The sequence below is a fragment of the Tachypleus tridentatus genome, chromosome 1 (assembly GCF_004210375.1).
Source record: "Tachypleus tridentatus isolate NWPU-2018 chromosome 1, ASM421037v1, whole genome shotgun sequence".
NCBI classification, from domain to species: domain Eukaryota; kingdom Metazoa; phylum Arthropoda; class Merostomata; order Xiphosura; family Limulidae; genus Tachypleus; species Tachypleus tridentatus.
Window position 1 is genome coordinate 89423588 of NC_134825.1, and position 16120 is coordinate 89439707.

At 34.8% G+C, this 16120-nt stretch overlaps 1 protein-coding gene across 2 annotated transcripts in view; it reads right to left on the reverse strand.

The window, feature by feature from the left end:
* Window positions 1-300: 300 nt before the first annotated feature.
* LOC143255251 (leukocyte tyrosine kinase receptor-like) overlaps window positions 301-16120 on the reverse strand; it is a 72865-nt gene continuing 57045 nt past the window's right edge. For both annotated transcript variants that reach the window (XM_076510626.1, XM_076510637.1), the window contains exons 27-29: window positions 8569-8659; window positions 6918-7025; window positions 301-3811 (exon numbers count right to left, since the gene is read on the reverse strand). In XM_076510626.1, the coding sequence (XP_076366741.1) occupies window positions 2939-3811; window positions 6918-7025; window positions 8569-8659 (1072 nt within the window). In that variant the 3' untranslated portion in view covers window positions 301-2938. The remainder of the gene's footprint in view (window positions 3812-6917; window positions 7026-8568; window positions 8660-16120) is intronic.

The window sequence follows — 16120 nt, forward strand, 5'->3', positions numbered from 1 at the left end:
AAAAATACAATGAGTACAACATCAAACCGTATAATTATTATTTTGCTTTAGAATTTAGAGAATGATAGGACATACTTCTAAAAGTTACGATATTTGCATACTAAAGCATAAAAAACAGCTTTAGAGTATAGGAGTATTTAAAAAATTCATAGACTACCGTCAAGTGTCTGCAATTTATGATGCATTTTGAGATACGAGAAAAATGGAAAGAATTACTTCATCTATTGTACGCCAGGGGGAGAAATGTGATAGCCTTTTGTATATGTAGTGAAGAAAATCATTTGCTTACACTAACGCATATTTCTGCACACAAAACGTGGAATGTTTATTTGATCTGTTTACAACAACAAAATACTATTAGGATGATCCTGTTAACATTGTTAAGATGTACAAACACTTGTACTTTTATACAGATATTTTGGGTTATAATCTCAACAGTAATTGCTAATACAATGATACAACAACAGAATAACAATGTTGACTAACGAAACATACACCAATCTGCATGAAATACAGTTTGACAGAAACTTCAAAACGTTATCTACTTTAGAAAGTTATCAATTGAATTATCACTATTTTTTATTCAAACACCAAATTGAAGAATACGAGTATCTGCTTTAATACGACTTGATGACAAAAAGAAATTCAATTATTAATAAATTCAGATGACTAGTTTCCTGAATAAAACTACAATTACGACATAATAATATTCAATAAAGAAAAAATACTGCAACCATTTCTTTGTATGCGTGTAACACACTATACCTGTAATAGTACAACAACTATATCGGATAAATAATGTTGTGACAAAATATAAAACAAACAGGTATTACTCTAAAAACAATAGTCACTAAACATCTTCCGTTTTATTAGGCAATTTTATTATAAACTTGAAACATTGTTCAGAGAGCTTAACTGCATCTATTATTATAGATCTGTAAACCTTCCAGTGAAAAACCGTCTTTCACTCTATTTCACATTTACATGAGCTCTGTAAAATGACATCTGCTTCAATTATCTTCAGTCAGGTCGCAACATAAATTTATTCACAGTTTCTTTCTGCCATGTCAAAGGACACCAGACAGTTTAGTTAAAAGCTGAGGGGTTTAAAGTTTCAGAAAATTCTAAAACCCCGGAAGTGTTTTTATATACATAAATACATGGTTAGATGTGACAATGTGTAATTTGAATGTGTATATTTGGCACATAAGAAAAGTAAAAGGTTTTCGCTTTTTCCGACCTTCCATACATTTCTACCTCAGACGCAACAACAAATTTACCACAGTAAGTCTCAGCTGAGAAATTGTTATCATCAAATTTCTCAGTCTTGATTAATAACTCTAAAACAAAATTCATATAATCATTTACTTTAATTCTTGCTGATAAACAACTTGTAAATTTTCCTGTTTACTTGAAAATGTTATTTTCTCAGCGAATCTTCATACCATACAGACTTTTAAATGCCAACATACTTTTATACCTATGTATATAGGTATTCTATCATAAATGGCTGTAGCCTGGACTTGCTCTCCTGAAGCACCAAGCCAGTTAGATTAATAGTTTGAGTTGAATATTTCACCGTTAATCAAAAGTTATAATTGTAACTCAGTCTTGGAGAGTTTAAAATCATACATACAATTAAATAATTAATTCTCTCTTTATATTCTTGTAAATATTCATTTCTGGGCACGATAACATGGAGTACTTTATTATAGGTCTTAGTTGATATAAAGATTTGAAATGCTTTACGGATAATAATCAAAGTCTAGGATCTCGTGTTTATATTCAAACAATCTATCTGCTAACACATTTTTCAAAACGAGAACAACACGGTTGAATAACAAAATTCTAGTGTCAGAGGAATGTCATTGTGAACCATAACCTCGTAATTGAAGTTCTAGTTAGTCGAGATAAACTAAGAAAACTACTTATTCAATAAGAATATAACATCAATCCTTTAATAAAGGAATTCAAGTATTATAACAGGATCTTTTGGAGTAACGCTAACATTTGTAACTGCTCATGAACCATTTTTATAGATTACACCAATACACAGCCCTACGTCAATAACAAGTTATTCGTCACTGCATTAACCATTTCGTTACAAACATGAAAATGTGTACTTTAATCACATACGAAAATATACAGGTCATTTTATCTACACCGCTCTCAATGTATATAAACTACTTTGTACACAGTTCGTGAGGGTACTGTTTTAATAAGTAATCAACTTTTCCTAAACACTTTGCAGAGTTCAAGATCAGCAACAAACAGCACGCTTATATACGTCACACCATTAATAAATACTGTTACTTTCAGCAGTTGCTTAACAACGACTTATAATACAAAGAGAAAAGCTAAGCAACTACATTTGTCTTTTAATTTGACAAAATGTTTTTTTATTGACGGTATTCTTTTATTAGAGATCCAAATCAAGTTTTTTAATGAGTAACTGTTATTTGCTAATGCAGCTAAAGGAAAGTTTCTTGTATCTATAGGAGTAAATAGCTTAAATACTGAAATATATATTAACACAATATTTTAAATACCAAAATATGACAAAAATGCTATAATAATTACAATTATTGTTTTCTTTTACTTGAACTTTATAAAGAAAATCTACTAAGCCTTGATTTGAAAAACATTTTAAACATAAGTTCACACGAAAGTTTATTAAGTTTAGCTGTTTATCGTTTACATTATAGAACAAAAGATAGAATGCTAAAGCTCGATCTTGTTTTACATTTGTTTGAGTATTTTGAGCAACTGAAGTTTACTTCAGTGTAGAAATGACCAACTGGCCAACGTATGCAATTTATCATTTTCACCAGAGAAGCCATTACTTCAGGTACTTTGGCTGACGGTACATTCCAATCGAAGTAAAAAAAATGCTTTGTTTATTTCATACCATAAGAAGTCCTAGCCCCTTTCATAACCTCTAGCAGCTTACCTGCCCTTCGTTCGAATCCAGGCTATGAGAGATACTAGAAATTCCACCAGTTGTTGGATAATTATCTACCCGTAGGTTGTAATTGGCCACATTCTGGTCATATGATGTAGTTCGACTTAGAGGGAGGTTTGTGTTGCTATTGGAGTTGACATCCACGTTAATATAAGCTATTGGTTGGTTGTTTATCTGCTGAGTAAGAGCAGAGGCATCCAGAGAGAGATTTGAGCGATGTCCTTGATTGGTGGAATCCTTTTTCGTGATGTCGTTAACACTTATACTATTGGATGATACCGGTATTTTATTGACCCCTGATGTGATGGATAGGGTCTCTAATGACCTCAGACTTGATACTCGTTCAACAGGTTCTGTTTTCCAATTGTCATTCCACTGTTGAGTCAGATTCTGGTTTTTTTCTGGCTTGGCATTGTAATTAATGCCATGACTTGGGTTGCTCTGATTTGATCTTACCTCAGCAGATTCCAACAAAGGAGACTGTGACCCTGTTAAATCCTGAGTATGACTGACAGGATGATCGCTTTTTCCCTCTCGGATGTTATCTTTTTGTGTTTCATCATTACGTGCGGGTAGAGGGTTGTTTGCTGGCGCAAAAACACAATTCTTCTGGTTTGTCTGAATGAAACTAGTCTCCCAGGTATTAAATAAAGGGTGTAATATTACTCCGTTATTGGAGTTTCGAGGTGGAATAGGTGGCTTTTCCTCCAAGTCAAGCAGCTTTTCCATCGAATCAACACTCGACTGTAGCTCTGTTTTCTCGGTATTCAGGCTGTAATTGGATGAAGGCATTGGGATAAGGTAATCTTCTGAGCTTGGTGATTGTGGATCCAGATGAGGGCGATTTACCTGATGGTAAATAAATTGAGCAATATATTACTTAAACTTCACAACTCAGTAATGTGACAATAAAATAAGACCAGTTAATATGTTTGTAACACTATTCAACTCGAAATATACAGAAACTAAATTAATTCTATACTATGATGAGACTCCGAAGACAATTTCAATCCAAGTAACCGCTGTAGACATATTTCCTATCCAAATAACTAGCTTAGACAGCATCCTAGTCAGATAACCAACATAGACACAAATATAAATGAGAGTGGAAATTGTCAAGTGAAGTGGATTTATTTCATCGTAAGAATTGATTCGGCCACCGGCTAAAAAATACAAACAAATTATTTCTTATTTATTATCATCATCAGAGTTTTGTTACTTTTCATCATAGTTCATACTCAAACACAACTTACACACTGACAGCAACCCATAGATATTTGCAATAAATATTTTAACAAATGAAACCTTAAGTTGATCTATAAGAAAATTTGTGTTGCAAATATTGGGTTCACGAAACTCAATATAGTGTAAATTTTGACACAGCTTATTTTTTGGAGCAATATAAACATATACGTTTGGGTGTTACCTAACAACATAAAAAAAAACGTGTTATTATAAATTCAAATTTACACGTATTTCATAAATTTCATAATTTAGAATTTATATTCTAAAGTCACTTTTTTATGTGTGTATAGACTATAGGAAACTGAACAAAAAGACTGTTCATTACTCAACATGTTATGTAGTGTTTTGTTAGCCCATGTTGATTGTGTTGTTTTTAATTTAATTTGTGTTGTAGTCATTAATACACTAGACTTGTATTCTACAGAACACAGGAACTGTTGATTTTGACAAATGATTTGGTTTACATTGTATATTTGTAAGAATGACAATTAAGTTAACTTATTGCACTGTAAACTCAAATTTCTGACAAGTTTTAAATATAATTTAAGTTATCTAAATTTCATGGGAGTAATATTTTGTGTTAAGTCTAAAACAGTAACAAAATGATGAATATGTAAACAAAAACTGACGAAAAGAAATTCTTATTATATATATATATAACATTATTTAATTATAATATTTTCATTGTATGTGTTGAAGGGTTTAGCCTTTTATACGTTTTTCTCCCTACGTGTAAGATAACGTAACACTGGGAATACAGTGCTGTGATGTGAGCCAGAAGGCATTTACAGACAATTGTACAGAAGCATCAGCACGATAAGCTTTAACAAAATAAACATTCTTCATAAAGTACTTCTGATAACCATTGTACAGTGTTACGTATTGCACGATAAGTTTGGATAAGCTAAACGTTCCTACTAAACTTCTTTTGATAAAAAGAATACAGTGTTGAGTATTGCACCAGCAGGTATTTACAGATCACTGTTTTCATGCACCAGCACGATGAGCTTGACAAACTAAACATTCTTAGTAAAGTACTTCTGTGCTACTGTTTACACAAACACTAAAAGTCCCATTTAGTAGCTGTTGAGACTTTCTCAAACATTGTTTTACGTTCCACTGCTGATAAACTTAACATGTGGCATTAGAGTCTACCTGCTTTGTCAGTTAGTAATTTAGTATGAATTTCTTGAAAGTGAGTTATAGTTCTGTGATCTTCTGTTATATTTTTACTTAACGACTTTCATGACCAAAGGTGCTTCGGTTTTAAGGGATAAAACATGGTGAAGAACGAGGATTGTAAATTTAAGAATTAATCGTTTACATCTCGTTGTCGCTAACACCTGTTTGGTACTTTGGATGCATTATATAAGTGATAGTTAATTCTCTTTATGCGTTTAAGATTATAACGACAATGCAAGTCCTTGTATAGCTTTGATAGAAAGTTCTTAGGACTGCAAGAGTGATTTTTACATCTGACTCAAAATAAATAACCAATGTATCCCTAACTTCTTTAATATGACCAAGATTTAACTAAAAGGAGACATTGATTCAGTTAGATAGCAAAAAATTAATTACATATTAACATTGTTTATCATTTATCAAAATTTTCAGCATAATCACTCCTACTTTTTAACTAAAGACTACAAAGTCAGCTCGACAATAGTGCACACAACTCACACTAATCAAAAAGTGCGATTTGATTGTCACTCTTTTAACGGATTCAGGACCCCAACGTGCATAACGCGATTTTGTCATAATGTGACGCGAACCATGAACCCTTAGATACACAGTCTTGTTACTTATTAGAGAATGTTTGGCCAATATTTAATATTATATTAAAAATAATTTTTGAATTCGATGTCCATGTTAGGTTTTATATCAAGTAACCCTAAAGTAATATCAGTTTAGAAATGAAACTTATAAAGTGTTAATGATAAAAATAGTCAAAATTCAAGCTGTTTTTGTTGAAGTTTATAGGATTTCTTTTTAAATTACTTTGTCAGGTGATAGCTGAAAATGATTATTTGAATGGTCAAAACTAACTAAACAAGTCATCACTGAATTCTATACCTTTGAGGATATGGCCTAGTGGTTAGAAGCGCTAAACTTGCAATCTGACAGTTACCTGGTTCGAATCCCCTCCAGCGAACAAGATCGCCCCTTCAGCCGTGGGGGAGTTATAAAGTCCCAGTCAGTTCCACTATCCGATAATAAAAGAGTATCCCATACTAAATAAGGAACGTCTGATGGAAATAGCGTTTGCGTAGTTGTTCACGAAATACAAACTAAATTATATCCTCTGGAGCGAATAATATCAAAGAACTAACGTTGGACTTCTCCTGCAACATTTAGTAGTTAAAATATCAACGTTCTCTCATGCTCACTTGAATCAAAAGAACCACCCCACGTCCTTTTGCAGAAAATAAATGAAACAAAAGCCATGAAATCATGTTAGTTTGATGGTCAACGGAGTGAAACTTCCCATTGATGCAAGCTAAACACACTTGAACAATAAATGGCTCCAACAATCTGTGAAACACCTCAGAAAATAAGGAGCAATATTGACGATGTGTTGGCCTGAACAATAGCAACTAAGACTCAGTTTTTATGTGATGCAAAACATCTGATACCAACCTGTTGAAAGAAACAAGAGTGCATTCAAAACTGATTAAATTATAAAAATTGTTTCCATTTACAAAAAACAAACCTGCAAACAAGCATTCTCAGAGTCCGGAGGTCGCATGACTGTAACGTCACGTTCTACTGAGGGAGAGCAGCTGAGTTCCGGCAGGGGTGAGTTGATGACGTCTGGATCCTGTAAAGAAGTAAGCATTGCTTAATTTAATTAAACAGTAAAGCACTAAAACATTACAGATAAAAGTATTGTAAAACAAGTCTACCGTACGTCTTTAAAGTGATAATGTAACAAAATATCTTAAAAATTATTACTAACTCCTCTTATTATGTCACTGGCAATGAGAACAAATGACATTTGATCACTAGCATTCCATAATGATATACTTTCTAATATATGGTGTTTTAATACTTAGAACGTGACACATACGTGATAAGTTTTAAACTTTCTATTTTGATTTCTTAAGGTGATAACATATCCTCAACAAGTTTTCTCACACCTTTCTTATTATCACTCAGCAAACTGATGTGGTTTGTAACACCTCTCTCATTACCTTTCAAAATGTGATAAAAATTCTCATGATACGCTTTCTAACATCCATTCTCTCATCACTCATAGTAAATAAAATCTTACATTATATGTTTTCTAAAACATATCTTTTATCATTCAGAATCTGATAAAATCCTTTACGATATGACTTCTAACGACTGTTTTCTATAGCCGAGAATGTAACAAAATGATTTGGTGGACAGAGGCACCGAACATAGAAGTAAAACAATAGTAGTTTAAATGAAGATTTTTTAAACTGAAAGTAACCCATAACAAGAGAACTAAATATTCAGAACATTTTTAATATCACTCTACTGTTATTTTTCTATAGAAGTCTGACTAGTGGATAGGATTTTCTTATTTTCCATCTATTGTACACTACATCGTCAGAGATTAATCTGAAAGTTATTTATTGATAACATTTTTATGTGTTCTGTCGAAGCAGGCAGGCTGACACTGAATGAAATACTCCCTTAATAAGACAGAACCTACATTGAGTAATTAATGCTTCCTGAATGTTATTTCCCTCATTTGAAAAGTGTGATGACCTTGTTAATATTCTCATACTTGAAAATGTCTGGTGTTTACTGCGATGTTTTATCAAATAAAAGAGTGATACTGACTTTGAAAACGCTATCGATATGTGCTTTATGTAGGACGTGGGTTTTTCCTTAAGACATTGATAACAAAAATATATTTTGAGAAGGAAAAGGTGAATATACTTGAAAGTTTAGCAAATTGACGATTTCTTGTTTCTGGTATGTTTATTGAAGTGTACATATTTAATTGAATGAGCTGATTTTTTGTAACATTTAATTTAATTTAAAGTGAGAATATAAAGAGAGTTCATATTTTATTTCATTCTTCCACGTTTCCTACGAAATGAGGATTTCATAAGTCACTTCTAGACTGCTTTCTGGTGAACAACTATCTCCAGGAATAAGATAAACAAAAAGATGGAAAACAACTTAAGCAAGCGAGGTGTTTGTCATCATTCTGGTTACATTATAGTGAAGTCACACTGTTGTTTACGTGACTCATACCAGGAAATGCCTCAGACTTTTTCTGATCATGTAATTCGGTTTGACATGCTTGTCATTAGATTTTAAATATGTTTTAAAAAATCGTAGTTTATAGATAATGTTTCTCAAGGCAATTTTATATTAAATCCTACCTGCATACAGTAACCTAGACGTTCTATTATCGTGGAGAAGTTTGGCCGTTCTTCTGGAATAGGGTGCCAGCACTGCATCATTATGTGATATCTAAAACAAGCAAATATATATCGTTTTAAAATCAAATGCAGGAGTAGCATTTCTTTTTTATTCCAATACACAGCTGTCTCCAACATATATTGCTTTAAGTACAAGATGGCTATCGTTCATGTATCTCTCAACACTGTAGTTAAAATCAAAACTTAATTGAAAAGCACCACGATGAAAAGTAGTTCCTTATGTTTAAAACAAATACAGTTGTAGAGATAGCGTAACGTTGCAAGACCTCAGAAATTAATTTCGAAATTTCCGTGAATTAAGTATCAGTTAAATTCACAAGCAGGGAATCATCTGCAGGGCGTAAAGATACTCTAGTAGTTATGACGCAACCATAACGTCTCGAAATGCTGAAATCACTATTGTCAGTGTGAGAAGTAGCACTAACTTTTAAAGCAGTCGTAACACTTGTGTTTAAGTGATTTTATTTTATAAAAAATATATTACAGAGCATGAAAATATTGTATAGTTTTGGCATTAAATTGTCATATTTCTTTGAAATGTTATCCAGTTTAAATGCTTATATTTTATTTCTATCGAAACATAAAAGAAATAATGCGTAAATGAACAAATAGATACAAGAAGTATTCTTTTTCACAAAAAGTTAATAAGCTATAAAAATAAACTTTGTTCTGTTTCAGGATTTAACTAATAAAATTCATAAGACTACTATTTCATCAAATACTCTGTTATTCAAGTAAAAATACAACAGATTTAGATTTATTAAGATCGTTTGAATATTTAATTTAATTTAAAATATGTAATTTTAAGATGATAACTTTCAACTTTCTGGTATTTTCAGAATCTAATGAATCTTTATTCAGAGTAAAATACAACTTCATATTGGATTTTAAAATGCTGAATGAAATATTTTGTCAGTATAAACTGCATATTTTGTTTATATTTTTTCAGTACAAGAAAACTTGAGTCATAAACAATCCGGTGTCACCATTATTATACAGGAATGTTTTAAACAGGTTATGTAAGAAGAATGAAAAACAGCTAATTCTCTGAAACTTTTACCTACGTAAGATATTTAAGAGACAAACTACCACATGTGTTTTTTTCTTACATCTTGTCATGATTGAGATACATTTTTATGTTTGCATTTGTGTTCATAGCTTGCGATTTTATACCCTGTTTTGTTGACCACTAATAAACTTGAATTTTTCTTAAATTTCGAGCACAGACCTTTATACCGTATAGTGACAAACTCTTTTGTTATGATTTTGCAAATAACACAGACCTGCGATGGTTTTATTGTCTTGAAATTCTTATATATCCTACGGTAATTCCTGTGTGCTAAATCCGAATATGATACTCATTTTTGCCTATAGCGTATAGTTTTTACAGAACGTCATATGTGCTTTTATATAAGTAAATCATCTTAATTGAAATCAGATTACATTTTGTTATGCTGAGAATGCTAACAACCACTGGTTTTAGATTTCTCTAGACCATTGTAGTAAATAAAACAATGATTTGATCTAAATAAGAAGTTATTTTTTCTTTCCGGCTTTAAAACATCTTACATGATAGAAAATATTAAATCTCGTAGCTTAAATTTTAAATTAGTATATATGTAAATAATATATATAACGAGAGAAATAAGTACCTGGATATTTGTGCTTCAATTATTGTTACAGAAATGTATATACTTGTATCTTACAAGCAATATGTGAGTGGAAAAAAATGACGCTAGTGAGACCTGCAAACAATATACAACCACATAAGAATTCATTTTATGAAATACGTACCACAGAAGTGATGCACGTACTGAGATCTAAAAGTAGTTTATAATTATATACTGAGACATGTAAACAGTATACATTACAGATGAAAGATATGTAATAAGATCTATAGATAATATATAAGGACTAAAAGAAGTTATGTAGTGAAATATGTAAATAATACTTAGTTACACTTGTATACATACAGAAAGAGATCTATAAACAGTATGCAGGTTTATAAATGTAGTTAATAAGTAATATATAATGAAAGAAAGAAGGCCTGGTACGTGGTTGCAGAGCTCTAGTATTCAGCAAAGGGCCTAGTCGGTATTGTATTGTATATGGTTGTATATTGTTGTACCGTGTACTTTACTTCCGCTCAGAAATTCTCATTAATAACATATAACTGCAAATAAAGGAACCTTGCAAGTGTAATAAAAAAAATATGCCTAGTGAGACCTGTAATCAATATGTGACTAAAAATAATACACCTAATAAAATCTATAAACAATAACACACGACAACCACGACAACAAAAAATGTACTTAGATATTTGAGCAATACAAACAAGAAGTGTCTTATGAGTCTCTTGCGTAATGCTTAACCAGAGAAAAAAAATCTAATCAGTTCGATAAAAATACATAATTATTAAAAGGCAAAATAGCAAATCATACATAATAAGAAAGCTTTCGCAAGATCTACGTTTCAAAGCGCTTAGTTTATAGAGTTTTCATCTTTACTTATTATTGATTTTTTGAACTTGTGTTTTTATAACATCATAAGCAACTATAGTAAAAAAATAGCTAGTGAGATCTAAAATGCACATAACTGCAAAAGGAAGTACCTTGTGAACAATCTAATATTACAAAACACGCCTAATGATGTGGAAGCAATATCTATCTACACAAAGAAGTATCTGTGAGCCTAATACCTTGTAAACAATCTGTTACTACAAAACAAGTCTGATGAAATTTAAGTAATATATAACCACAGAAAGAAGTACTTTGTACCTATTAACACCTTGTAAACAATCTTTTACCACGAAACAAGCCTAGTGAGATTAGAGGGATGTCGTCGTCGTGGCAAACCCTCGAGGTCGAGGACGATGGCTCTCCAAGTTCATACATGGGTTCGGAAATGGCTAATAAAGCCAATCCTTGCTGTACAGGTCTTCTGGCAGTAAAAGCAGGTCAGTTTAGAGGGAAGGAAAGGTTTTAGAAGTAGTTAGTATTGTTTCCCTTTTTCTCGCTTCTCTTCAAAATGTTGTTTTCTTGATGACTTAAAGAATTCTGCTTCCTGATGGATAAGGGATATCCAGGTGGTTCGGTCGTGAGCGAGAGTTTCCCAGTTGTTAACATAGATGTTGCAGTTCATGAATGTTGTCTTCAGGTCATTCTTAAACCATTTCTTCTGTTCTCCTCTCATTCGTTTCCCATTTTTCAGTTTATCATAGGAGTTGTTTCGGAAATCGGCTATCATCCATTCGGAGCATGTGGCCTGTCCATCGGAGGCGGCTCTTGATGATGGTAGCTTCGATGCTGCTAATCTTGGCTTCTTCAAAAATGCTGATTTTGGTTCTGCATTTCTCCTATTTGATCTTGAAGATACTCCGGAGGCACGTTTGGTGGAAGCGTTCCAAATGGTTCAGGTGTCGACGATATGTGGCCCGTGTTTCAGATCCGTACAGGAGGGTAGAGATAACAACTGCCTTGTATACGAACATATTGGCGACTGTTCTGGTGTCTACATTAGAGGAAGGTATAACTAAAGAAAGAAGTATCTTTATACATTAATACCTTGTGAGAAATCTGTTATTTCAAAACAAGTCTTCTTGGTATGGATTCCTGTATGTGGTGAGGGAATCTCCTAGAGATGGTTCTGTTCTTTCAGTTTACCTCCTCTGGGATCTAAACATCCCCCACGTGTTTGCCGTGCGTAGCAAACCGTGAAGGGGAAGACAGGATCCTGGTGGTCGAGGGGTCCAGCACTAACACAACACTTTGGCCTTGAATTCCTGTAGCTGGGCAGCTTTGACCCCCAGGGTCATTTGGCAGGTCCATTTGGGCTAAGATCAACCGAGTATCAGTGTTGGACGTTCTTAACGGGTATTATGGACATTGTTTCTGATGCTGGTGTTTGGGTATAGTGTTCACGAAACCCTGGCGTTGCTGCAATATTTTTGTTTGGTATTGTAGCATGTCCTCGTATGGCTCCATGGTGAGTAAGGTCAAAATCTAAATAAAATAATGAAAAATAGACCATCAGTAAACAATCACATCTTGAAGATTCTGAACAGCAAGCTTCAACTTCTTCAACACCTGTACCTCATTTTCTGATACTATATTTTCTTTCAGACAAATCTTTAAGGGACTTAAGGAACTTGCTGGCTCTCCTAAGTCAGTTAAAAAGCTACGTTCTGGGGACTTCTTGGTGGAAACATCCACTTCAAAACATAATGAATTTCTCTTGCATTTGAAAGCCACTGAGGATATACTCATTGAGGTTACTGCCATGCTATTTTGAATCCGTCACGAGGAGTTATTGTTCAGATGAATTTGAAAAATATCCCCGACTCAGAAAACCACACTGGTTTCTCCACATAAGCAGTTTCTGCAGTGAGGCAAAGATGGAATTATTCTGCTGATCAATGTCCTAATTTTGACGTTTACTTCACCTCGTCCACCTGACACGATAAGGCAGGTTATCTGATTTGCAAGGTACGGCCATATATTTCGAACCTTTTCAGATGTTTTCAATATCAGCTGTTCAGCCACTCGAATATATCATGTCATGGTTTTTTGACATGTGCTCGTTGCCTACGAGTGTGAAATGAATCTTCATTGTGTTAATTGTAATGGCTTTCACTCCTCTTATTTTCGTTCTTGCCCTAGATTGGTGGAGGAAAAAAAAGAGGTACAGTGTTTTAAAGGATTCAAAACATTTCTTACCCTGACGCTAGAAAGTTACTGCATACCACTCTATCTCAAATGTATGCTGCTGCACTCTGTTCCATTGCTACAGTGAGAGTGCATGCCCTCAGTAACTGGAATCTTCATCTACTGGCAGAGACCTGTCCACTCGACCCAGAACAGGATCCATGGAGATCGATAGACCTTCTAATGAAGAGAAACGACTTAATCGGAAATAGAAGGGCTCTCCAACCAGTTCTCTTCACATAAGTAAAAATGACGACTTTAATACAGTGGAACTGTCCAGATTTGCATTTTAATTTGGGTGACATCAAAGTGCTGATTGATTTTCACCATCCTGTGTGCCTTTCCTTACAGAAAACATTTCTGAAACCTGCCGATACAGTCACATTTGGGTAGTTTTCCTTGTACGGAAATGACAGGTTGTGTGATGGAAGAGTGCAGAGAAGGTTGACACTGCTGCTCGATCAGCATGTGCCCGTCCTGTCTTTGCCACTTGATACACCACAGAGGCTGTAGCCATTCATGTTTCCTGGGGTCGTACCATCACTGTTTTCTCTCTACCCGTCTGCTGGAGAGACCTTGATGCTCTCATTGAACAGTTGGTGTCTCTCTTTTTAATCTTAGGGACTTTAATGGACGTATTCCTCGCTAGGGTAGTGCTGATACTGATGGAAGGGGTCGTTTTGTAGAGTGTATGTTCTCGGATCATAACCTTTCTCTCTTCAATACTGATACTTATGCCTATTTTCATGAACCTAGTCAGTCTTTTGCTACTATTCGTCTCTCTATCTACTCTCCTTCACTTTTCTCTCATTTTTTTGAGGGCTGACAGTGACTCACGGGCCAGTGATATTTTTTCTATCATTTTGAGGAAGGATGTCCGTGGTCGATGTCATCTGACCCACGTGTCATGGTGGAAGCTGGACCAGGACAACTGTCCCTCTTTCACTGCTCTCTCGGAACTTGATTCTGCCGTCGTCTGTCAGCTATCAAAAGACGACACTGTGGCAGCAATCACTGAATGTATTGTCCAAGCAGCTGTTCATTCTATTCCTAAAACCTTCACACGTTTTCCACGGTATCCTCGTCCATGGCACGGAAGGCTCAAAAATGGGCCTGGGATATCTTTTGTACGTATCCTACACTTTCAAACTGCATCTCTTTCCAGAGGGCTTGTACGCATGCTTAGTAGGTAAGATGTCAAAGTCAGAAGGAATCTTAGATTAAGCTCACAACTGGCATTTCTTCTACCACCGGTTACAAAGTCATATGGGACAAGATTCGGAAGATCACTGAGCAGTATACTTCTGCCCCCCCCCTTTCGATCTTGCTCTCTGGTAGCCAGGAAGCTGCTGATGCCAAGGATATCGCCGATACTCTCAACAAAAGCTTTTCTCCTACATCTAGCACTTCTGCCTCATCCCCCACCTTCTTAGCCATTAATCCTTGGGCAGAGCGATAACCTCTTTTCTTTCAAGATGATCATCTCTATGAGTAATATTACTTCTTTACACTGGTGGAACTCAAGCATGCTCTTCATCAGCTGGTCAGTATATTAGTTTGACCTGATGATATTTACTACGATATGTTGCACAGTTTCTCTCCTGCCTCTCTTATTCTTCTCTGGTTATTTTTAACTGGATCTGACAGAAGAATGTTTTTCTTGATGCTTGGCGCCATGCTATTGTCTTCTCTTTTTCTAAGCCTGAGAAGGATCTCAAGATTCCTTGAAACAACCGTCCAATTGCGTTTACAAACTATCTCTGTAAGATCTTAGAGACGATGGTTAATGCTCATCTTGTCTGGTTCCTCGAATCAAACAACCTCCTCTCGCTCACCCAGTATAGGTTCTAATGACAGTGCTTCATCTTGGACCACAAGATTCGACTTGAAACGTCAATCAGGTAACCTTTCTCAAGCGACAACATCTTGTTTCTGTATTTTTTTACAGAAAGCTTATGATGATACTTGGAGGTATAGCATCTTGTGAGACCTCTACTTGTGCGGGCTGCGTAGCCATTTGTTCATTCTTATTAAACATCTTTTAATGGACCAGCTATTCCAAGTCCGTGTAGGTTCAACATTTTCCCATTCCTTCCCACAGAAACTTGGAGTCCCTCAGTGCTGTGTTTTGAGTATCACACTTTTCATTATAAAAATTAATGCCGTCAGTGGACAATTTTCCTCTACAGTTGCAAACAGGCTCTGTATCAACAACTTCCACATCTTGTGTCAGTTGTCGAGCATGAGGTTTATTGAGCGGCAGCTATAGATTGCCTTCAGTAGTTTACTGAAGCAGACCACAGCAAACAGTTTTTCCTTTTCTCGCTATAAAACTGTTTGAACGCACTTTTTCTGCAACAGGGTACATATCCCAATCCCAAGTTCCGTCTCGGAGAAGTTTTGCTTCCCATTGTCCCTGAGGCAAAGTTCTTGGGGCTTATTTTTAACTGTAGACTAACTTTTATTCCACACATCAAGCAGCTGCGTCTCACATGTACAAGGGCACTGAACATCCTCGGTGTTCTCTCTTCCACCTCTTGGGAAGTGGATCAGTGTTCTATGTTTAAAATCTATCATGCCCTCATTCAATCGAAACTGAACTATGGACCTCTGGTCTATGGCTTTGTCAGGAGTTCGGCCTTGAAGATGTTGAATCCTGTTCACAATCAGAGGCTTCGGCTCTGTACAAGAGCTTTCTGCACTTCTCCAGTCCAGAGTTTGTACACTGAGTTTCATGAACCTCTTCTATACCTCCGTCATTTGCAACTGTCTTTATTGTATGCTGCAAA